Genomic DNA, 24,660 nt, shown 5'->3' on the forward strand with positions numbered 1-24,660 from the left:
AAGTTTCGTAATTTGTAATTAATTTGTAATTGGCAGAGCGTGAAGCTTTCTTATGTCAATCAAAATACGATGAATCCGAAACTGACAAGATATGTTAACTATGATTTTAGTTCAATAGTTCATTATTAATACCTCTAACCTTAATTTCTAAAATAAAATTTTACATATAATTTCTTTCTAGATTAAGTGTCGCACTTTGCTCACTACCAACGTTTTATTTTTTTTTTGTATTTTTAGCTATAATCTTCGTGGTATATATATATACACATAGCACATGATAACTTACATATATACATAAAACATTAGACATGGCCAAGCGCGTAAGGCGTGCGACTCGTAATCTGAGGGTCGCGGGTTCGCGCCCGCGTCGCGCTAAACATGCTTGCCCTCCCAGCCGTGGGGGTGTATAATGTTACGGTCAATCCCACTATTCGTTGGTAAAAGAGTAGCCCAAGAGTTGGCGGTGAGTGGTGATGACTAGCTGCCTTCCCTTTAGTCTTACACTGCTAAATTAGGGACGGGTAGCACAGATAGCCCTCGAGTAGCTTTGTGCGAAATTCCAAAACAAACATTAAAACATTAGATTTAACTTATTTATATCCCTTAAAACTTTTATACAGTTAATACAGTTATACGGTCAATCCCACTATTCGTTGGTAAAAGAGTAGCCCAAGAGTTGGCGGTGAGTGATGATGACTAGCTGCCTTCCCTCTAGTCTTACACTGCTAAATTAGGAACGGCTAGCACAGATAGCCCTCGAGTAGCTTTGTGCGAAATTCCAAAACAAACATTAAAACATTAGATTTAACTTATTTATATCCCTTAAAACTTTTATACGGTTAATGGAGAATATTTAATGTCATCAGTTGAAATAATATTAAATTGTGTGACAATGGCATTCCAAAGTTTAAAGATGAGAGAATCAATGATTAAACATTTGTATATAACAATCCTGGAAAACCAAATTCAAAGACTTGCACCTCTAAAAAATACAAGGTTCGAATTTCCATGGTGTAGTTTTGCATTAAAAAGCAACAAAAATCGCGATAAACACTCGTTTTTTTTTTTCAACTAGTGTTAATAAGTCTTTTTCAGGGATAAAGATGTTTATTTGTTTGTTTTGGATAAATTAAGAAGGGCTCTGGTAAACATATTAACAACCTAGATGGCACTAGAAAGAACAAAAATGATAATTTAAAGAGATTATTTGTGTAGATTATTCAATCCTGCTACAAACCTTTAACAATTCTGAGCACTTGACCTGCCACTTGTAAGTCTTCTTTCGGGCATACATAAGATTATAATCTGTTAGGCTTTAACCTAACATTTACTCAGATATTCTTTCACAAGGGATAAAGTCTAGTTTGAGAAATGTCATGACATGCTCATTGCAGTTTAATGTGTCTTGTTTGGGTCACACACTTTGCAGTACGTGTCATTGACCATTACATAAATAAGAGTTAAGTGCAGAAACATACGGATATTTAAATTGTTCAAATATCTTAGTAAACTTGCGCCATTGCTTAAACTGAATCTCTTGGAAATAATAAGCCTTTCGTAATAAAAAAAAACAGACCAACTAAATATACTGGTTAACCTAGAGCAAGTTAGCAATAGTGTTGTGGTTTAAAATTACATTTATCTAGCAGATGTAACTAATTAATAACTGTAGAAAAGTGGATTATAAAAGTCATATTAAAATAAATCTAACTTTGGTGATGTTTATATTTGGTTTCTGCGTTAAAGACTAGCTGATTTATCATGATGTGCTCATGCGTGCTTTACGTAGCAATGATAAATACGGGGTTTTCATGATTATATTGCACGGGAGCCGCACCCTGGTTGGTTATCAAAGATAAAATTTGAGTGTATGAAAAAGAGGGAAAAAAACGTATTTCTTTTTTTTTTACGTATGTCTGACGAAAAACGGGATTTTCATATCATAATATCAAGTCATCCTTTTCTCTACTTTTTATATCTAAATTAGAAGGTGAACATTTCTATGTTGAAATATACGACGTATCGCCTCTGTCGGAAGACCCGCTAGGGACGGCCCGTAGCTAGTTCGATCCCGGGAAGAGGGTCTACTTGCATCGTGCTTGATCATTGAAGTTGTGCGATTTAGGGTTAGCGTAACATATTAACAGCAACATTAGTTGAATACCAAAAATATTCAACTTACAAAGTCAGGTAATATTTCTCTTACTGATTATTATTACTCTTTCCCTCCTCAAGAGAAACAAACTGCTTGGGTAGTGTAATCGATAAACTTCTGAATTTTATCGAAAAGTGAAATAGCTACTGTAACTTCGAAGTTTGTAAATGAACTCGAGCAGTAACACTTTAGGCGTAAGTTGTAACGCTAACACTATTGTTAGTGCTACTATTACAAAGTTCACAGCCTCAAATATATATTACTGTTACTAGTCGTTACTCTTATTACTTGCCACCATTATAAATTTGACATTTATATAATAATGGTGTATAATATAGACCACAGTTAATTTTATAATTGAATTTAATTAATTATGATAAATTGATTATTATTTTACTGATTTAATCTTTACAAATTACGTATGTACTGCCTGGTGCTCATTTTCAAGAAATCAAATTATTACTGTTTTATTATTTCACCAATAATAATAATAACAGAGGCCAACTTGGAATTTGGATTTTAAATCTTTACAAGCTGTTTCAGTGTTTAAATTTCTTTTAAATGTTTATTGTTAGTTATTTCTAGGATATTGGAGCTGATATTAAACTGCCTAAGCCAAACGCATCCATAGAATTCAGGCTTCACGTTCGTAAGTGTTTTACTTTTATACGCTAATTATGGCATAGAAACTACAGTCAGAAATATCTTTGGTTGTGAGATGCATACATATGTGTAACTTGCATGGTATAAAATCAACCTGCTATTAGCTCAAAGAAGTGTACTTGTACATCTTATTTGTGCATGTAATAAACAAAAAGATGTGTACTTCAATGTTACATTAACTGACTAATTGGAGCCACCAAGTTCCAGCTAACAAAGAACATGAATAACAAATCTAACTTCATTATTCAGATATTAATTATTGTCTTGTTTGTAGTTACTGTATTTATACAGTTATAATATATTGAGTCTTAACTCAAATCTAAAAAAATACCTTTGATGCTAACATAACTGTATTAGATTTTGTGGTTTTGCTTCCAATTTAATATCTTTATAGTCAAGTTGTTTATAGGTAAAAAAACTGGCTGTTCCTCCATACTGTATGTAAATTGTGCATAGCCCTGACTTCTACAGTTGTTCATTATTGTTAAAACATAAGAACATACCTTTTTAAAAGTTATGGTAAATAAAACACACTGTGTGGTGTTATGTTCTTGTGGTTCAATGTCAACCAAATAACTTGTGTTGCTTTGAGTGCTTCAGACTTCTATGTTGTGATAGTTACATAGCAGTTTAGTTTCATTAAAAAAAAAAAAGTATTATTTCTTGATAATCTTATGGTTAAAACTAATTTGTTCTGTGGATCATGAAACACAAGCAAGAGCAACTTTCTTTCAGCTGAATTGTTCTTGTTATAAAAGTTTAAAATCCACCATCATGGTTTACAAGTAAAGCAACATTAATATTTATTTTGCAATATTTGTTTTTTCACTTTTATTGTTTTCCAGAGATTTGAGTTGTATTAGGCTCGATGGTTTCTATCCCATCAATGTTGACCAACAAAATGAAGAAATCTGGTCCAGTAAAACATGACTACACACACACAAACACGCATCCACAGATTTCGTGTAAAGACAACAACAACAAATATATACTACAGTTTAAACAACTAGCACATGTTATGATAAAGGTAATATGCTAATCTTGATTTCAGTGCCATCAACATTTTGGAGAATACTTTTCCGCATAATTTATCAGAATTAATGTATGAAGTAAAAAGGACTCAAAAGCAAGCCCACAATGGACCCTACTTGTCAAGATCCACCTTCAAACCAGTTTTCTGTTCTTTTCAGTTTTTACGTCACACCCCATAAATATTTAACTATGTAACATCATCTGGGGTTTCTTCATCCAGAAAATAAAATCCTTTTTCAAAAAATACCAAGTTTTTAGGGCAACAGAGAATCCTATATAAAATTATGCTGTGGATCATCAAATGTAAATTTTTAATTAACGAGGCAAAACTGTGAGAGCTGCATTTCTCATCTGACCTTTTCAAAACAAGGATCATATTGTTAATTTTCCTACTATCTTATACGTGAAGACTTCTGAAAATTGTTACTCATCATTAATGATTGCTTTTTTCAATGTTATCTGCGTATCTTGCAGCATCTGCATTTCCTTTTGTCGAATGAACTCGGTGTAAAAGCTTGCAATGATAGTGCCAGAAAGGCGTGTTATTGATTTATCGTTGTGTGATTAGTTTTAGAACAAGGATGTTTTTGTTTTTTAATGGTAATTTTTACAAAAAAGTAATTGTAGTCTTAACAAAGATTTTTTTAAACATTTGAGAAAGAAGTGTTAGTGTTGCAGGTCATGTATCATAAATTATCATGGATTGGAATTCACACTAAACAATTAAGTCTTTCAGGGGTGAAACAGGGATTTTTTTTCAAGCGCAGATCACGTGGTATGAAAAGGACAACCAAGTGGCCTGCCCACATCAAAAATATCTAAAGCAAATACAGGAAATAGAAATGAACCAGTAATATTGCATTAAAATAACCTGTGTGCAATGCCCTACAAACATTCAAAAATGGTTTAACAGTACTGTATTAAATGTGATATGGTTCTCTTAAGTACTATTCATATAGTAACATTTTTTTTTTCCTGATACTAATTTATTATGCTACTTAAAAATGTGGCCCAGCATGGACAAGCGTGTTAAGGCATGTGACTCGTAATCTGAGGGTCGCGGGTTTGCATCCCCATTTCGCCAAACATGTTTGCCCTTTTGGCCGTGGGGGAGTTATAATGTGACGGTCAATCCCACTATTTGTTGGTAAAAGAGTATCCCAAGAGTTGGCAGTGGGTGGTGATGACTAGCTGCCTTCCCTCTAGTCTGACACTGCTAAATTAGGGATGGCTAGCACAGATCGCCCTCGAGTAGCTTTGTGCGAAATTACAAAACAAACCAAACTTAAAAATGTGCAGAGTAAAATAGTTCTGGTCCAGTCCACCTACTTGATAATCCAAGTAGACTCTGTTAAAAATTATACGAAGTGTTGTGGTTTAAGACATTCAGTCACTTGAAGGTATAACAAATTGTGTAATTAGTAGGAAAATTTTATCCTTACATTGACGTTATAAGTCACCGAACTGGGGTGGAATTGAAATCTAACTTCTTGAGAACTTAATACAAAGAAATTAAATATTTATTTTTATGATTTCTAAAGATTTTATTTCACAATACGTTTGTGAGGTATCTGTGTCTCCCATAGAATTGTTTTTGAAAGTTCAGTGTGTAATAGTATTGAATCAAAACTGCTATCAATGAAGACTTGAGAATATGGTCAAAACCATAGTATTACAATGATTCCATAAATTTCGAATAAGAAAAGGGCACATTCACTTTCTTTCTTTTTCACATGTAACAGGCTTCTTGTACCTTTTTCTTTCACTGTATATTTACAACTGTATTTCCAATTTTAGTTCACTTTGTGAAGATGAGCTGTATTTAACAGAAAGAAATTAGCAATTTGAAAGTTAAAAAAGAAGGCTTAATATATAACTGCAACAAAAGAATTCTGAAATTATCATTATTACATTATCTGCTACTTAATGTTTGTAACACGTTTTCATTAGATTTTGCACATGTTTCTACCATGATAGTTTATGTCCTGTAATGTTAGTGATTTTGGGCATTGCTGGCCTGACACTTTGTTTGACTTTTGTTTCCAATAAAGTAAAATAAATTTTATTATGATTTATTATAGCGATTCACCTCGTGGAGAAATTGTGTTTTTATGGGTGAACATGGAATGTCGATCATGTTATTTGTGTATGTATATTTTTTCTGTTTTGTTCACAGGCGGTGCACGTAGAGAAAAGTATATGAAAATATCACATCATTTCTGTATTTCTAGTGTCGGTATTTTGGCCTGTAATTCACCAATAATTGTTGTATTGGCACATACAACTTTGCCCCCCCCTTCATGTGAAGTAACTGAGAAAACCAAATGCTGCACATTTTAATACACTTTATTTTTGTGAGACTATGTTTTGGTGAAAGAACATCTTGTGTTCCAGGAAAATGGTTGCATCTGTCTGTAGTTAAAGATAATTTTAAACCTCTATCCCAGAGATAGTTGATTCATTATCACCTACTCCTTTTTCTTTTTAAGTTTAAATCACTTTCTGTTTTAAAACAAAGATATTTTTATAACTTACTGATCTGTTTCATCTTCATCCATACTCAGTATTGTTTGACTTGATTAAAATATTTTATCAGAAAATTCAGTTATTGTTCATCTTCCTCAAGGCTTAACTGTCAACTTGTATGTAAAGGGTTTCTGTTCTCTACAATATCACACATATTGTTTTATTTCCTCGTTTTCTCAGAAAAAAGTTAATGCTGTTTAAAAATTCAACTTTTTGACACGAAAGTTGAGAGTTAACAGAAGCACTATTTATTAAAACTACTAAAGGTTCAACTGAAATGTAATTACATAATCAACATTTCAGGAAATCAACTTGCCATCATCAGGATGATAGTAAAAGTGATTGCAAAATGTTTCATTGACTTGCTGTGTTTTTTTTAATTGTTCAAGACGTGCCTGGTTCTCACTTTGAGGCATTACTGTTAATTTTGCTCTTAACAGTGTAGTAGCTACTTGCAAAACAAAAAGGGAAAAAACACTTGGTAAAGTTTTCACAATGAAACTTAATTGTATGACCACCTTAATGTTCGTTATTATTATTTAATAAGTACCAATCTTGTATTTCAGTTTGTGCATTATTTAAAATAATAAATTAAAGATTATTGTTATCTACTGCACACACAGTTTCTCTGTGTACAAGTCACTAGTTAGGCCTATTTTGGAATACTGGAAATAGTTATGGTTTCTTTTACGTTGACAAGGGCCAAGAGGACGCCTATTAGGGGTGAAAGATTTATAGGATTAAGATCTCTTATTTTTTATTGAGAAAAGACAGTCAGGGGTGATATTATTGAAGTTTTTAAGATTATTTGGAAAATTGATAGGCTAAAGTCCCTTTATTTCTCTTTTGTATTTTGAAGATGACACAAGTTATAAAATGTGTTCTTCATTCATATACATTGCTGATAACTTTAAAAATGTATTTCCTCGGCAAAAAACATTCTCAGTTGTCATTTCCCTCAATATTAAATGGCGTATTTGGCTTTTTGTGATAAGTTCTAAATCTTTGGATCTTGTTTTTATGTACGTAAACTACGTACCTTTTCAGAGGGACATTATGGGCCTGAATGATTAGTGTCACATTAACTAGTAGTCCAGGTTGACCAATCTAAAATACAACTTCAAAGTCTAAAAATGTTGCAGTATTTTTATTTGTCAAAATAAATGAATTGGAGGGTTTGTAAATGCTTACAATAAATGCAACACCAAGAAATTATTAGGAAATTTCACAGTGGTAAAATTCAACACAAAAGAGACTGAACTCAAAAATAACATACAACTTAGTCTAGAATGTCACAAACATTTACAAGGTCTGAAAAAATCGGAATATAAAAGGTGTAAAATGTATTTTAGTTTCTCCTTTAAATGAAACCTATTTTGTCATATAAGGTAACTTATATTGAAGTTTCAGTAAATCTTTTATCATATTTCAAAGTGTTTTAATGCAGAGGTTTTCTTCAGTTGCAAAGTTATGTTTCAACTACTTTTTTATTAGTATATTACATCTTGTTGTACCTTGTAGGTATATAGATCTAGTAACAAATGATCCACAAAATGAAAAATATTCTAACAAGTACATTTGTTTATGAACTGTAGAGTGGAATTTTATCATCGTAAAGATGTCTTTTAATATATATCCACGTGAACTAAATGAAATGGGTGAATTTTCAACTGTACACGTGTACAGTTTGTGATCTGCTGCACAGTGGGAAAACCCCTGTTTAAACCCATTTTAGTGGAGTGGATATATTGTAAAAATTTGAGGTGTATTCACTTTTGACAGAAGTCATGAAAATTGGTATATTTATTTTGGTCTTAAGATATGCTATATTCAAACAGTTATGTTTTCAGAGGAAGATTTCCTGCTAAAATGATGAATTGTGTAAGCTAAAACTGAATATGACCTTACTCCCCAACAAACAGTGGCTCAGCAATATGACTGAGAACTTACAACTCAAGAAACGGAGTTTCGATCTTTGTGGAAGGCAAAAAGACCTCAGAAACCCAGCTTCATCCTTTTGCTTCATATGACCTAAAAACTGCTACAAGATATACATTTGTTGTCTTGGTACAATATCAAAGTGGCAGATGCAATGAAGAGTTAAATGCACTTCCTCTGTTCTTTAAGCTAAGATCAAAATTCCAAGAATTGTTTAAATCATGGGAATAGAGGTTGCTGTTCGACTGGAGTAAAGAAGGTCGGCTTAAGGAAGTAGAGTTGTGTGGAAACAATACTTCATAAACCAAGCTGAATTAACTATTATGATGTGAAAGACTGTTGAAAAGGTCTTTGAAAGGAGGAATGAGAGCAGATTTTTCTGATGTAAAATAATATAAGTAATATTTAAATAATCTTTTTTACTTTGGTTACCTGGCATTAATGATTAATTATTATAAAAAAAGCAATAAATATTGATTAATATCACTATAAGGAATAAACTAAAAGTAGCCCTGGTGGTTAGGGCACTCAACTCTTCAGAGGATTATGGGCTCAAATCGCTGTTACTGAATACGTTTGTCCTTCCAGCCTAGTAGTGCTATAATGTAATGGTCAATCCCATTATTTATTGTTCCCACACTGAGACAGCAGTAAATCTTTGAGTTTACAATGCTAAAATTCAGAGTTTGATTTCCTTCAATAGACACAGCAGATAGCTCAATGTGGCTTTGCTGTGAGAAGAATACATTATTTATTGGTAAAAGACTAGTCCAAAACTTGGCAGTTGATGGTGTTTACTAGTTGTCTCCCTGCTAGTCCATCACTGCTAAATTGTGGATAGCTGTTACTGATCTCCCTGGAGAAGTGTTGTGCAAAATTCCAACCAAACTCCATGATTGGTGTCTCATAATTTGGGATGGTGCAATCCAACCTGATCTTCAAGTAACAAATATGTTGTGACAGGACTGTTAAAGTGTTTTGGCAATTGCTAAATTTTAACTTATGAATAACTTGTGGGAAAATCTGGGATAAAATGACAAGTACACGACTTTCATGTTCATGTATTCATTAGAAACTTGAAGCGTCTGTTCTCTCTAATTTATGTGATGTATGTATAGTATATATAAAAAAAGAAGAGATAGAAAAAGATAGTTCCTATTTGTACTAATGATAGTCAAATCTCGTTATTCAGTTAGATTTGTTAGTGTTGATTTAACTACCTGTCCTCTTGTCCCTCAAAATTAATTTAGCTAGTTGAGGTAATACCCCACCTGTGGCTTTGTACAAACATCTGAAACAAATTTCTATATCCCAATTCTTTTTTATTCCGAAGCACACCAATCTGTATAAAACCCAGAGTGTGAGGTCAGAAGTGTGATAGTCAAGTCAAATGTGCTACGTGCCTCTAAACTTTATTTAGCTGAATGTTAGACATGAACCCAACTCTGTGTTGTGTGTGGTATTATCACTTTTAATGGATCTGAGTGCTGCAGAAGTAATAGCATCAGGAAACAGTAGCAGAAATATTGATTGGAACTAACTTTGGCCAGTCTCGCAAGCTAAGTGATGTCTGATACTTTTAACTAGATTGATCAAGTATATTGTATCAACTGTCTTCTAGGAGTCAATCAGCTTCTGTGGATTGTATGAGGAAAGACTGATAGCATGTCCAGTACTTTCCATTTGTTTATGTGACCATTTAATGCTTATATTACCCAACATTTTTTTCGTGACAACTTTGAAAAGATTACTTCTGTTAGATGCCAGTGAGAGTTTTTCTGTGATAAGAAATGAAACTAAGTTCTTGATCAAGTCTCAGTTGTATTAACTGGCATTCAGGGGTTTATGGTAGAGGAACACCCATATAAGATGTACATGAACATATTGGGGAGTTGTTTTTATTAAACACATTACAGGATAGTCCAAATTATTTTTCCTGTGAAGAGAGTAATACGTGCGACTAACTTTGCTTTCTTAAGTGACTTCCTTCTTTTGAAGTTTGTATCGGAACATGCCAGTCTCCAAGAACTATACTCATCCTTAGTTCTAGATGTTATGTTTGTGTATATTTACACGTACACATAACACACAGAAAATTATAAAATACTTCCTCTAGATACATAACAGTATGCAGAAACTGACCATTTGCAAAACTAGTGATGGTCATATACTACTGATGGATAAAACTAGTAATACTGCAGTGATGTTGGAAAGAAACTTTCACTCCTGGATACAGCCACATATGGCCATCATGAATGGAAAGTTTAGACCTAATCTCCTTCAGGACTGGATGTGAGAATCAGTAAATGGTTACACAAAAGATTGGGGAATACTGGACGTACTATCAATCATTGGTATTTCTTCATACAATCTATAGAAGTTGATTGCATTGTTACACAACACTTGAAGTGGTAAAACACCCTATAAGCTACAGAGTGTAGAGTTTAAAAGTTTTGAAAAATACTGAAGGAAGGGCTGCAATTTTGAACATTTATATCATTGTCTGAAGGATTCCTGCTTGCAGTGACACAGGTTGGAGTGTATGATGTGTTAGTTACTAGTGAAAAGTATCCACACACAGGTTCATCAGACCTGCCTCTTTGAAGTACTGTATACTCTGTCAGAATTCAGCTTACATATGCTATCTTGGTAGTATTGACGGTGTCATCTAGGTGCCTGATGTCAGGAATGTTGTTCCTGTAGTGCATGGAATACAGGACTAGAATGTTCAGGATACTTTTATAATCATCAGTAACACTTCTGGTGAATTGAGCAGTGGCTGAAGGTGGAATGTGAACAATTTAAACGTACTTGGTATGTAAAGTGGATGAATTATGAACAGTGACTGAAAATGAACAATTTAAATATACTTGGTATGTACAGTGGGTGGGTTATGGGCAAAATTGGGTGAGATTTAATTTGTAAATAAAAATGTGAAGAGTGGGCAGAACTTGCATCTGTAGACTTGTTCTGTGTCTATCAGTCTATGTTCAGGTTTGTTTATCATGAGATAACATATTCTGTAGGCTGTAGTAAAGTGTTTAAGTTGTACACAACCCCAGAATAAGGCATGGGCTTAGGGAGCTGAAGCCCAGGACCTTACACTAATTATGACTATAAATTTATTGATTGTAGAGGTTCTATCTCGAGGGGACTTCTATAAGTTGAAAAGTCTTGGGCCAATAAAACCCTTAATGCGGACTTGGTTACCACGCACTTAGCCTCTTAGTCGAATTTACTAATTTAATTATACCAGGCTACTTCGTACTTTTTAATTTTTTTAACATTTTTATATTTTACTTCTATCAGTGAATTATTTCTAGTGTCAGAAAAACGAAAGAATGATAGATGCATGTCATCTTAATATTAAATATGGCATATTGAGCAAGCATATTATAATACTTTAGTACTTTAAACAGTGTTTCTATAATAATTTATAAGAATAAATTCGTAGTATCGGTGTTACGTTATCTTCAAATATTACTAGTAAGTAAAACACAACCTACCATGCAGTTCGCCACTGTAAGCCTTGCCCTATTTTTCGATTAACTCTTATGCACGGTTACTTCGCTGTTAAGGGATGGAATCTCCAGAAATCGGTGTAACCCAGTAACAAGTTCACCGGTGTATCCAATAATAAGTTGGGTTTCGTGTTGATTTTTCAAATTATAACATTTTGAATATACACTTTACGATTGTTTTCTATTGCTTTCGTAATAATGAAGTGGTTTTGTGTGTTCACACTTATGCGTGTTGTCGGTGTGTATTATAATTAAATTGAACCGTATTTTGTTATCTGTTTGTTGCGGCTATGTTTATTAATACAGTGTTTAAAAGTACGTTTCGATGCTGTTCAAGTCGCCATGGTTGATGGCGCAGCCCAGTATTGATCACGGTGATACCATTGCGACTGGTGGAATACGCAGCGAAGCTGGGCGTCTGAATATGCTGGTATCGCAAGCAGTTTCCAGTATAAGCTTCCGTCTGTAGGCTTGCCTCTGTTTTCATGGTGTAGCGGTAGCGTGTAGGCCTTTTGGCTAGAATTAATTCAAACCATTTGGTGCTTAAGTGTGAAAAAAATATACAGTTATAATCTACTAGAGTTTCAGTCATTGTGTGTTTGTATTTCATACACCCCACATCTTATGAAGAGAAGATTTACAGTTTTAAATAGAGAAAAATAATCCGTATTGCGACGTCTGGTTGTGTAGTTTGTAATTATTCAGGCCGGGTTGTTGTGTAACGAAGAGTGATCGACTCGTCCGTTTAGAAGTCAGAGATTTTGTTGGTGAAAAGTGTTAGACGTGATGTAGTTTATATTTAGTAAGTATGAGGTTATTGAAGAGGGTGTAGTTAACACGACTTTTTTTTCTCATTAACATTGGACTCTGTTACATCTGCTTTCTTGATTATAAATATTCTAAAACGGATTGTATTGTAAATTTTATAATACTTGTTTACCGTTGAGGGCGAGTTTGTAACTTAGGTTACCAACCCAAAACTCTAGTTTGTTGTGGAATACGTTGAAACAACTGTCTTATAGAATTGATACTATTACTGCTGGTCTTTGAGTACTCATAGATGTGACTTTCTCAAAAATATCGCCTTATTTTGTCCCAATATGAAACTATTTGAGATGTGTAGTGTTGAGTTTTGTCTATACTTGTTGAACGGATACGTGAATGAAGGGATTGTTAAGTCAAGCCTAAATACATTTTTCAGTGTATTTTTATCAGTCATTTTAGATTACGTGTTTTAAATGGTAAATTTAGGTTAGGCTTTGAATGCGATTTATTAGGAAGCCTTTTTTTTTTTTAAATAGGTGATGTTCTTTAAAATTTCATTAAACACTGGCTTGCCTATTTGATTGCATACAGTCCTAGACTTAGTGAATGTATAAAAAAGGGGATTAATATAGAAGGGTGATTACACAGAAAATTCAATATTTAAAATTATTATATTTTAACTGCTTATTAAAGAGTCCCAGGTTTAAGTAGGTTTAGACATGCTACAATGTGTTTTAAAAACTCTTACACTAGACGTTCAAAATTCTTACTATACTCACTTGTATTATTTTGTCTACTTCAAAATGAAGCTGTGCAATCATATGTTCTGTTGTGTTTGTTCATTCTCATATCCTAGTGCAGACTGATACAAGTTCTATTCAAATCACGAATCCTGTTGAAAAAGTAGTGACTTGGGTATGCAATATTATATTATATGGCTTTGGAACAGTCTATCTATTCAATGTCTGTGCTTCCTGTAATAAAACTTGTGCTTATTAATGTTGCAGGTCAAACGTTTTTTTTTCTTCTCAGACCCTTATTTAAGAAACCTTTTTCTGGTACAAATTTTATAGATGTTAATATGCATTCTGTATGCTTTCAGCTATAGGGATGTTTTTCAAAATTTGTAGTACATACTAGAGGGATTTACACATTTGAAAACAAGATTAAAAAAAAATCACCTTTACGTTCAAGATAAATATTTTTTTTTAAATTTTAACCTTTGTGGCTTCATAAGAGTTAATAAACACAACTGTTAGTTTTTTTTGTAAAAAAATAACATGATCCATAAATTTTTTTTAAATGATGACTTAAATATCTTTAGTGATTTGTACTGTTGAGAAAATTATTTGGCCAGTGTGAGAGAGAGATTAGTTTTCGTGTATTTTACATGCTTTGTTTCATGTGAAAATTAATTTGAAGTATGCATATAATTCTCCTATAGTTTGTGTTTTTAAACAAAACTCAAGTTATTAATATTGACTGTTTTCTTGCATTCTTGTGAGAAAAAGAAATCATGGAACTAGGTTTGATTTAATTACACTTACCTGTATGAGGCCAATATAGTACACAGGTTCAAGAAAAAGGTTTAAAACCATAAATTACAAGTTTAAAAATTATATTTGTGTCATGTAAAATAACAGTTTTTTACTGATGGTTCTTGCATAAGCCTTCTTTCAATTAAGCAGTGCTATTCTGAATGTCAGGCATTTGTGTGACAAACAAAAATGTTGGAAAATTTATTCAGATATTTTATGTCATAATCTTAAGATTTTTCTCTAGATTTGTTTACCATGTTGTTAGTGGTAAACAGACCTAACCTGTTTCTCGTGTTATTTCTGTGTCATTGATGGTTTATTGTTAATTGATTACAGGTTTCAGTTTCCTAATTTTTACTGAAGAATGAATGAGCTGGATAGTCTACGTCAAGAGGCAGAAACACTAAAGAATGCTATCAGAGTAAGTAATATTTTATATGAAGTAAAAAGGTTAATCCTGTTGTGCCTAGGTAGAGAATAATACAACCACAATGTGAGGTGCAAATGAATTCACAAGGTGTTGTGTAACATGTCAATGTGTACAGCTGTTACGAATTTTTACATAAAAAAAATTAATACATTGGAGTGATCACAGAATCTTTGAATTGTTCCATGATAATCCCCAGTATATATGGCAGTGGTAATTATCTTTTGTGGAAATTCAAATAAATTGCAGATTTAATAGACCACAATAAGTTGTAAAATAGGCTTAGAATTGCACTGTTTTTTCTTTCTTCATATTTGGTAATGTGATATAGTTCTCACTGTAAAATTGTTTTTTTTTTAATTTTGTAGGTACGTGAATTCTTTTATATTTGGTTACATGGAAAATATTTCAGTTTTTAAGTGTTATTAGGAGCATTTAAGGAAGTGCCTCACCTAGACTAGTTTCAATAAAATTGATCATCGAACAGCCATTAAAAGTTAAAGAATGTATTGTATATATATTTATATGCTGAAAACATTTTGTCCTTACATTCACCAAGTTGAATGCAGTGAAACTCATCTGTTGGGTTGGAAAATTATTTGTTCTGTCATTATGGTATGCTATTACAAAAACCTGAGCTCAATTTATTTCCAGGAATAACCTTTTCAACTTAATTGTAAAGCATTTTGGTTAAGAGTGCTTGGAGTGAGGTACACTTGTTATTATATTTACAAAACATTAATGGTCTTGTATATATTTGGGAAAAAAAAATGCCACTGCAGTAACTTTTATTACACTGCTGTGCAAACATATACTACAGGAAAACCTGTAAAAATTTACTTTTTCTGTAAGTGAAGTGAAACCTTACTTTCATGGATGGACCATTTGTGCTATTGATGGTGGTAGAACTAAGGATTTTGTATATAATCACTTAAGATCTGTTCAGTAAACTTGCAGGTATATTCTGTTTCAGTAGTTCTCAAACTATCCACGCTTCTGTATCACTCTGTTTGTTTAAACTTTTTTTAATTACAAACTCGGACCTAATTAAAACGAATAGTAACAAGTTTTCTGCATCAGTAGCAAAAGGTTATATGTTTTAACACTTATCTATTAATTGAAAGTATGTGACTTTTTTGTTTGGTTTTTGGTGTAATTGGCAATATCTAGTGTGATTTTTGTCAGTTTGAAGGGAAGAGCACACTGGTAATTTTGTGCATGCAAAGGACAAGAGAGCAATGTGTGTATCAACTGAAGAAACTAAATTAAACCCTTTATTAATTTTATAATTTTTATATGAATTTTTGTTGGGTACCAGTGGTACACATACCACAGTTTGGGAAGTTTTGTTTTATTGTATTTGTTATGTAACATACATCGTGAGATTATGAACCATGCTGTTTAACAATGTAACTTGTGCTATACTATAAAGTTAACACTAAAAACAAACAATAGATATTTGTACAGAGAAGTCAGATAAAATTCAAGCATAAATACTGGGTAGTGGAAGTAAGTATAATAGTGTATTATTTGTAGTTGTTTTTATTTATTAGAAATATCAAGCAATAATATACAAATTATAAAGCATTTATTTTGGGATCTATCGTGGTATCAACACGTAGGTTAATTCACTGTCGTGTAATAAGCGTCTTTACTTGTGGACTTTTTTTTTTAGTATTTTAGTAATTTACATTTTTAGCTTCTTCAATCAAGGTAACTACGCGTTGGATGCATTAATCCAATAATGACTTATATTTTAATACACTTTGTATTCTCTGACGTACGAGTGACTAATTCTATCCATTTGCAACTGTAAGAATGACGTTTAATCCACAAGTCGCTGCGACTGATTCTGTAGCACATGTAATTGATGCACGTGTAACTGTGTATTTCCGTAATTTCATTTCAAAACTTAAGTGTTTTTGTTGACATCCGTTGGTGTCTTCAGGAAGAATGAACAAGGAACATTTGCACCTCACTTTGTTTCACAAAATATTGCACAATTGTAATTTTACCATTGTAGTTAAAATAAATCATTTTCAGTAATTTTTTATGACTAAGCCTACATCGTACAGTCTGTTGACATGAGCTGTAAAAGCTGATCCCCCCCCCCCCGTATACATGTTCATGGGAGGGGGCATGAAAATATTTCTGTGGGCGTCCATAAGTAAGTCTGTTATACCACTAGTCAGAATGTGTTTGGCTCATTTCTGCATTTGCAGAAGCAAAATAATATTTAGGAACTTGCTATATGAATGTCTCCTTTTTGTTGCACTTTAATTCACCCGAACCAGAAAAACATTAATAGATTCCAAAAATGTGTAACTTTCTAACAATTTTGTACCACAATAATGGAAGTAATTTTCTAACTGTACGATGCGGAATTCAGATGCAAAAAAAAATACTTAATTCTAATGAATACTGAAGTATGCGTACTTTTTCAGATAAACTGTATACATCACGAGGTACGAACCAGAATCCTTTCGTGAAGCGTAATTACAATTGTTACATCTTTTCTTAACTTACAGATTGTAAGTTATTTAATTATCCAACCGAAACGTTTATTTGCTGTGTGGATATTTTTTGTTTGAAAGGCGTAGGGATCTAACCCAGAGTTTACTGTGTGTTGTTGGGTTACGGAAATGCTTATTAAGTGACGTTATTTACGAAGGACTATTTAAAACATTTGAACATCGCTGTATTACTAAAAGAAATGTAAACCTAAGCGTATGCGATACGGTATATATTTAAACCAAACATAGTTTAGTCTGAGCGTTTAATGTAAGCGCAAACTTCATTACTTAAGACGGCCACCGATGTAAAGCACTCCATATTAAAATAACTTTAAAAATGTTTTACTTTGTAGATGCTTGTATGGTTTCTCTATAACATACAGTAGTTTTTGTTTTGGTAATAATAAAAACCTCTTCGTATAATAAGGTTTATTTGACGGTTATTTCAAGGCTTCTTTTTGTCAACCTTAGCAGCAACTGCGTGTATCGGGCGGGAGCTTGTTGCAAACAGTATTTATTATGCGGAAATCGACACGTGCATGACGTTTACTTAGCTGTGAAATTGTTTTATCAATCTCGAACTACGTTTTAGGATACGCGTTCAATATTAATAACTTGGAAAGCTACTTTTTTTTGCCAAGACGTCCTGGACAATTTACCAAATATCCAGTTCTTTGTAGTTATTCAAAGAGTTTAATTACTAAAAAGCGACATTTCTTTTACTTGGTTATTAAATAACTATGATGTTTATTCGGTTGGCGTATAATAGTATTTTTACCATTTTCGCCGTGCCGAAGACGTGTTTTGTTTAACACCAGAGCGCGTCAGGCCAGTAGGGATACAAAACTATGTTTTACTGAAACCCCTTCTTAGTATAGAAATTGTTGTAGTGTAATTGGTCAGTTGTATCATTGGTTTTAGGTTTTTAAAAAATATAAATACCGTATTATTTATTCGCCCAGTACTAAAACTTACGAAGCTGACTGTAGTACTTAAAAATATACTTTATATTGTTGTCTTTTTGCACATACAGTACAATAGCTTAAAAAATTTCATAAAAGCAAACTTAGCTTTCTTGATATTGAAGAACTTGAGGGGTGGCAGTGGTTTAAGGATGTTACCGTTTGCGTTATTACTCAGTATTTCAGTTACTGTGCTTGCATTGCTAGTTAGAACCTAATGAAGGTTGTTACTGAAAAATTGATCAAGAGAGACACCTGGATTTATTACAAAACTCTTCGTAAATAAGCCCTTCTGGCGCGTAATTATAATCTAAATTTTATCGAACTAGCTACAGTATTTCTGTGTTTAGTTTACACACACGTGCAATATTTTAAATTAAATTTAAAAATATTCGATTTCTTCTCGTGACCAGAGTGAAGAAATTAACAAGTTCTGCTTTGAATAAAACTCGTGAAAAAAAAATAGACACGTGAAGCGTAATTGATAAAATTTCTAATCTTCATCGACTCTTATAAATTGTTTAACCGTGAAATTAACAATATGGCCATCACGTCAGCTTTTTAAATACATTTTTTTTAAATTTTTGTACACCAAGTTAAAAACTAAGCAAAAATACCACCAATATCGTTTTTAATTTCATTAATTACTGTTAAAGCCCCTCCCTCTTATATTACGTAGAAGTAAAGTGATTTGACACAACACATTCCAGGTTTATCAACTCTTTACTAAAAGTATTGTTACAGACAAAATGATTGATGGAACTTCTACACAGGTGGTTCAGGCACTCGGCTCGCAATCCGAGGGTCTAGGGTTCGAATCACCGTCGCACCAAACATGCCCGCCCTTTTAGCCGTGGGGGCGTTGTAATGTTACAGTCAATCCCACTATTCGTTGGTAGAAGAGTTGAAAGTGGGTGGTAATGACTAGCTCCCTTCCCTTTAGTCTTACACTGCTAAATTATGGACGGCTAGCGCAGATAGCTTTCAAGTAGCTTTGAGCGAAATTTAAAACAGTCTATACAACGATGGAGTTGTGTGAGCTATACCAGAAATAGGTAATTTCAGAGGTGAGAAACTGCAAACCAAAAGTATCCCCAGCATAATTCTGTAAATAGATACTTTTAAATAATAATAGTACCAAAATAAATAACGTCTTGGTCTTTATCAGTTCCAGCATGTTTTTCTTTCCTTCCTGGGACGTCTACCACTTGTTTCATTTAGAGGCTCACAACAACAAAAAGAAATCAACTAATGAATGAGCCACATAAAGGGTTCGTTTTGTATTGGTCATTACGAAGGAAGTGTTGTGAGCTACTTTCCCAGTCGTTACATCTACAGTGTTATCTGAAGATGTGTCGTAAACTGTGTTGGTTGGTAGTGGATACACACAAACGATTGTCTCTATTCCACAGTTCCTCTTGCACATGTGTTTCTATTTACTGTGTCCACCAAAGGGAATCTAATCACTGATTTTTGCGTTATAAATCCTTCCTTGCCGCTGTCCCTCAGCCGGACGTTTACTTGGCATTGTTTGATTTTTTTGTATTGGGTGTCACTATAAATTACATTAATTTGATTGTATTCACGAGGTGAATTGGAAATATATTTATGTTCTATGAACTATTCTAAAAACCATACAGTGGTTTGACTACAAATTTAATACCTATGAAAGCATGATAAAACATTTATATAATTTTTGAAGAGTAATGACACGTCAGCTCGTTTAATTTGACGTTTTCCCGGAAATACTGCAAATCGGAAATTACGTTTCTTCTGTTTCTAAACGTGTAGATATCTTTCATTGTGGCATAAATTTGTGTATCCTGTTTTAATATGATGGTCGCCGTGGTTATGTCACAGAAAGACATCTGATGTCGTGACCTCATTACAGTGACCGACTTCTGAGAACCACCTGCTTGATATGTGTACTTGTGTTCTTTCGGATATTCCATTTCATAAAATATAATGGTAATATAAATAGCATCTAGGTCACTATGTCCTGTTTTTTTAGCCGATCCGAAGAGCCTTGGTATTATAGGTAAGGCCTCGTTGGCAATGGGCATAGCAGATATATAGCGTGGTGGAAAGTAAACGTTAAAAATTAAGGGTGTGCTTTAAATACATATATGTGGCGACAAATGGCGAGCTACGCACACGTCCCACTCCTTGAAGACGTGTTTGTTTGTTTTTCAAGACGGCGTCTTTGAAATTTGATCTGGTTGAAGTCGTGTCATATAGTTGTGCTTTGTATTTGTCTCAAAGTTTTATCGTACATTTCTGTCCATGTTTTTATCATTACCGATATATTTAATTCAAAAATGATAATACACTGTCTAATCCAAAGTTTATAGTAGTTTAACTTTATTTGGAAAATGATGCTTGCCAGGCCAATTTATATTGATTATAATATAACGCAGACAAACTTTTTATTGACAGTATAAATATATAACATGAGTTAATTATTAGTAATTGTACACGTGGTTTTAAAAGTAGCAAAAGTTGTATTTGTATTTTAATCTGGCTTTCTGCGGCAGCCGTTTCTTTCATCTCGCCTTCGACAGTAATGTTAAATTAATTGATATGAAGATTTAATAAAGGGTTATATTCAAACAACTTCCATTCTTAAGCTTAATAGTAAAATTATAATAAAACTTTAAGTTGCGTGGCTCGATATGATTTACTTTAATGTTCAAACCGTTAAGCCTTTTGTAGTTAAATTGGAAACAAATCTTCAAGTGTGGAACACAGCTTGAAGAAACCTGTTTCATGTGTGGTCAGTGCTGTATCTTCCTTCTGGAATTGATTCAGGTCAACCATCTCTTGTATGTATGTATGTGTATATATATATATATATATATATCAGGTCAGTCAGTAACAAATATACCTGAAACCATTTTTTGTCATTAAGGTTAATAATACAAGTTAAAATCATGTTAAATTACGTGGTTTGTTTTGTTTTGTTTTTTATTTTTTTCTCCCCGCTAACAAAATGTACAATTACACTAGGTTCTTTGAAACCTGACGTCAAAGGTCGCGTGGGGTTTGCCTCAATGAACGCTAGAACTTTCTCCAGACACCATCATGATAATCAAGCATGGTGTTTTATTAATTTTGAGGTTCATGTGTATCCGACATATTTAACTGTTAGTGCTACATCCTTGGATTGTGTCGGAAATTAAGCAACTTTGAAGGAAGCATGGGTCTGAGAGTATACCTTACTGTTTCCTGAGAAATAATGGCCATCCTCTGCGTTTTGTGAGCAGCGGATTCATGTATTTTGTATTTTTAAATCTATTACGCTGTTTTAAAAAAAAAATTGCTGTAATTAGTTTTGTCCACGCTCACGGCAAACAAAAGTTAACTAATGATAAATCTGAGAGCATATCAGTTTTTCCATACTTTTTTTGTTAGCAGCTGTTAACGGAATAAGATGCCGAAGTAATTTGTGAAATTAATAAATTAGAAGCATAGAAAAGGGAATACACCTTATTCATAAAAACGAAAACAAGTTAATTGTAGGTGACGCTAACCCTATTTTATCATGATTTGCCTATTGTGGCTTGGAATCACAGGTGTAAAAAAGAACAAGGATTTCACACCTACCTTTTGTCTTCAGAAGTGACCGCTTCATAAGCTTTTCATCCAACAAATGGACAAATTAAGAGGGATATGGAGAAAAAATATCTAATTAAACTGAAACTTGTAAAAGGATTGCAAACATACGTAACGTATCGCGTTGTCCTTTGTTTACATGTCGCAAGACGTTTATAACAAAATTGTAACTGATGTTAGCACGTTTTTATGCCGATGTATGTAATTTGAACTGTAATACAATTTGGGAAAGTTTACTTATGGTTCGGACTAAAAGTTGTGACGTAACCCCTCTCCATCGTAAAATCGAAAAAGCCTTATGTTACACCGTAACTTTTATTTTACGGGAGTGTCCAACTGCATTGGGTTTTTATTATTATTATTGTAATATAGTGAGGTCATGATCATGCTTATATGTAAGCCCGGTAGTGTTAACAAAGTGATTTCTCGTATGCTTCAATCCCAGATATTTTTCCGTGAAATAATAGGAACTTAAAAATCCTACACTGAATACGGTAATGTGGTGAGGAAGTCGTGGACTGCAATAGGAAACTTAGTGGATAAAAAATACATTAAACCTTAATAACACTTCATAATCGTTTTTTGTTTTGTTTTTTTTGCATCAAAATATATATATAGAGGGATCTGTTTGAGGTGGATTATGTCTTACTAGTGTCAGTCGAAGTTGGTTGAGGCTTGTAGCCTTATTCCATTTATAAACAGTGTAAACTGGAAAACGTTAATGTGATGAACAGACATGTATAAACTAGGTTTAAGTGATGGTCAAATACAGTTGTTCCATAATGTTCATTAGAAAAGGGAATTAGAACTTGGTATGGATGGTCGGCTCTTTTTCTGAGGAAAATATTGGTTCGTTAACATTACCTGTACTTGTATATAGGTGGAAACGACTTGGATTAAGGAATCCTTTTTCATAACGTTTTGTACGTAGTGGTATTTTTGACAGCCTTTTCTGAAACAAAAACTGTGTTTATTTTTCAACTAAAGGATTATCATTTTTTAACAAAAGTACCAAACTTGCTACTCAAAAACAGTAGTTATAAGTGCAAACCTTCTATGCATTTCCAGTTGCTTCATAGAAAATCGAAATCTAGATGATGGACAAATGAGAGGTGAGGTGCAGAATCGGGATTTTTCGTAAGCAGGTCATTGTGACTTTCAAGGGCCCAAAGTATTTATATCAAAGCTTCCTGAGTAAGGTAGTGCACAATCACCATGCGGCAGCTGCCAAAAATCATCTAAATAATTGGTTTCTTGTTGAAGGGCATTTCAAACTTGGCTGCTGTCGCATCATATGTCAAAAATTCCAGGATGAACGTCATCTTTCATATGATATAATAGGAAATGCGTATTAGCGGCTGCGTACTACAGACTCATTTACCCATTGACATACAATAACCGGTACTGATAAAGGAGCCGCTACATTACCATTTGTCACATTTGGGTCGTACAAAAAGCACGGATATTGATTGTCACTATTTCGTAAAAAATGTTAGAATTTGTCTTTGACAGTTGGCGTTGTGGAGTATATTTAATATTTTGTATAAAATGCTTAAATGTTTATTTTCTACAACTCTACAAATCACATTTTTGGTGTGTGTGATATGCATTAGTAGAAGTTTTAAATTATGTTTGAATATTCTAGATATCACAAAGCATGTCCACACCGCCTTGTTCTTCATGACTAACATTTTATACCTCTGTGTTTCTAGACTTGGACTCGCACGGTGTATGTATGTGTATCCTGTATTGATTTTTGTTGCAGAACTGGTGTAGACGTTGGAAGCAGAATATCTCTTGAGTGAAAAGTGTACCTACCAAAAGTACACTGGTATGGGGGTGGGGGCGTGCTCCCCGTCGAAAATGTGAAATTTAATATGTGAATATTTTTCTTGATGAGCAAGGCCTGTCAAAACACGCCACTTGTAGAGCTTGTTAGTTATAACTTAGGCCTATTTTGGAAGCTAAGATATGATTGAAGTCGGTGAGATAACACACGGAAAATAATAAATACGCAGTTTTATTACTAACTTCCACATTGCTTTTATTAGCGTCGAACTTCCTATCTTTTTGCACTTGTTATCATGAACTATCAAATTAATGTTAAAATCTTTGCTGATAGTGAATCACAGGTGATGTTGCTGTCCTTCCTCCCAGTTTTGACTCCTGTGCAGAGTTTATTTAGTGCGGAAAACTATCAGCCCTTGCATATATTTCACTGCTGAAGACACTCCGTGCCACCTAAACTGTGTTTATTGGCATTTTAGCAACTGGTTTATTTGCACATGGTTTCACTTACAGTGGCAAGATGTGCGCCAGTTCAAACGTTTAGAGGGCGCTAGTTGTGTATTGCATTCCCTCTGCTAAAATTGGCATCGTAGCTGAGTGAATTGCTGGCCCTCCCTAGAGATTAGGGCCGCAAACTCTTGCTGGTTTTTCTACATTTACACCGGATGTAAAATTGTTTACGATAAACACCACTAAGTTTGTTTATTATTTAGCTATTGAAATAAAAACGTTGTTGTTTTAACTTTGAAGTTAATGCGTATTGTAAATGGTTTTTTTTTTATTAGAACTAGGTTAATATGAAACTTACCATGCCGCAGATTGCGAATGTTGTGCATTTTAAACCATTAGAAAATGTTTCCAATGTTGTTCATGCGTTTTGTTGTTGTTTTTTTCCACTTGAGATTTATCTGGAAAGACGGAATATTCTCAGCGCCCTCAGAAAAGCATTTACGCATATATAATCATCAAAAATTTTTTTTTCTTTTTGCACTTGGAACAACATAAATAAGTGCTTAATTTAAGTTTAAATAACAAGTAGTTTTATAGTTTCAGTTAATAGATTTAAAAGACAGATGTGTAAATTAATCAATAAATATAATTAAGTTTGGTAGATAACGCGAAATACACTTTATTTTTAATAAAGGTGTAAATAGGAACATGCGTTATAGACCCAAATAGCTCGTGAAGCATGATATAAGGCTTGAGCTTACACAAATTTC

At 33.3% G+C, this 24,660-nt stretch overlaps 1 protein-coding gene across 4 annotated transcripts in view; it reads left to right on the forward strand.

Moving 5' to 3' along the window:
* Nucleotides 1-1,711: 1,711 nt before the first annotated feature.
* LOC143254294 (guanine nucleotide-binding protein G(I)/G(S)/G(T) subunit beta-1-like) overlaps nt 1,712-24,660 on the forward strand; it is a 47,468-nt gene continuing 24,519 nt past the window's right edge. Inside the window, exons 1-3 of one of the 4 annotated variants that reach the window (XM_076509227.1) lie at nt 1,712-2,190; nt 2,741-2,804; nt 14,475-14,559. In XM_076509227.1, the coding sequence (XP_076365342.1) occupies nt 14,503-14,559 (57 nt within the window). In that variant the 5' untranslated portion in view covers nt 1,712-2,190; nt 2,741-2,804; nt 14,475-14,502. Of the gene's footprint in view, nt 2,191-2,730; nt 2,805-12,196; nt 12,638-14,474; nt 14,560-24,660 lie in introns of those variants that run through there. The other 3 variants (XM_076509225.1, XM_076509228.1, XM_076509226.1) reach the window with 3 other exon arrangements.

Source organism: Tachypleus tridentatus, chromosome 6, assembly GCF_004210375.1.
Source record: "Tachypleus tridentatus isolate NWPU-2018 chromosome 6, ASM421037v1, whole genome shotgun sequence".
Classification (NCBI taxonomy): Eukaryota; Metazoa; Arthropoda; class Merostomata; order Xiphosura; family Limulidae; genus Tachypleus; species Tachypleus tridentatus.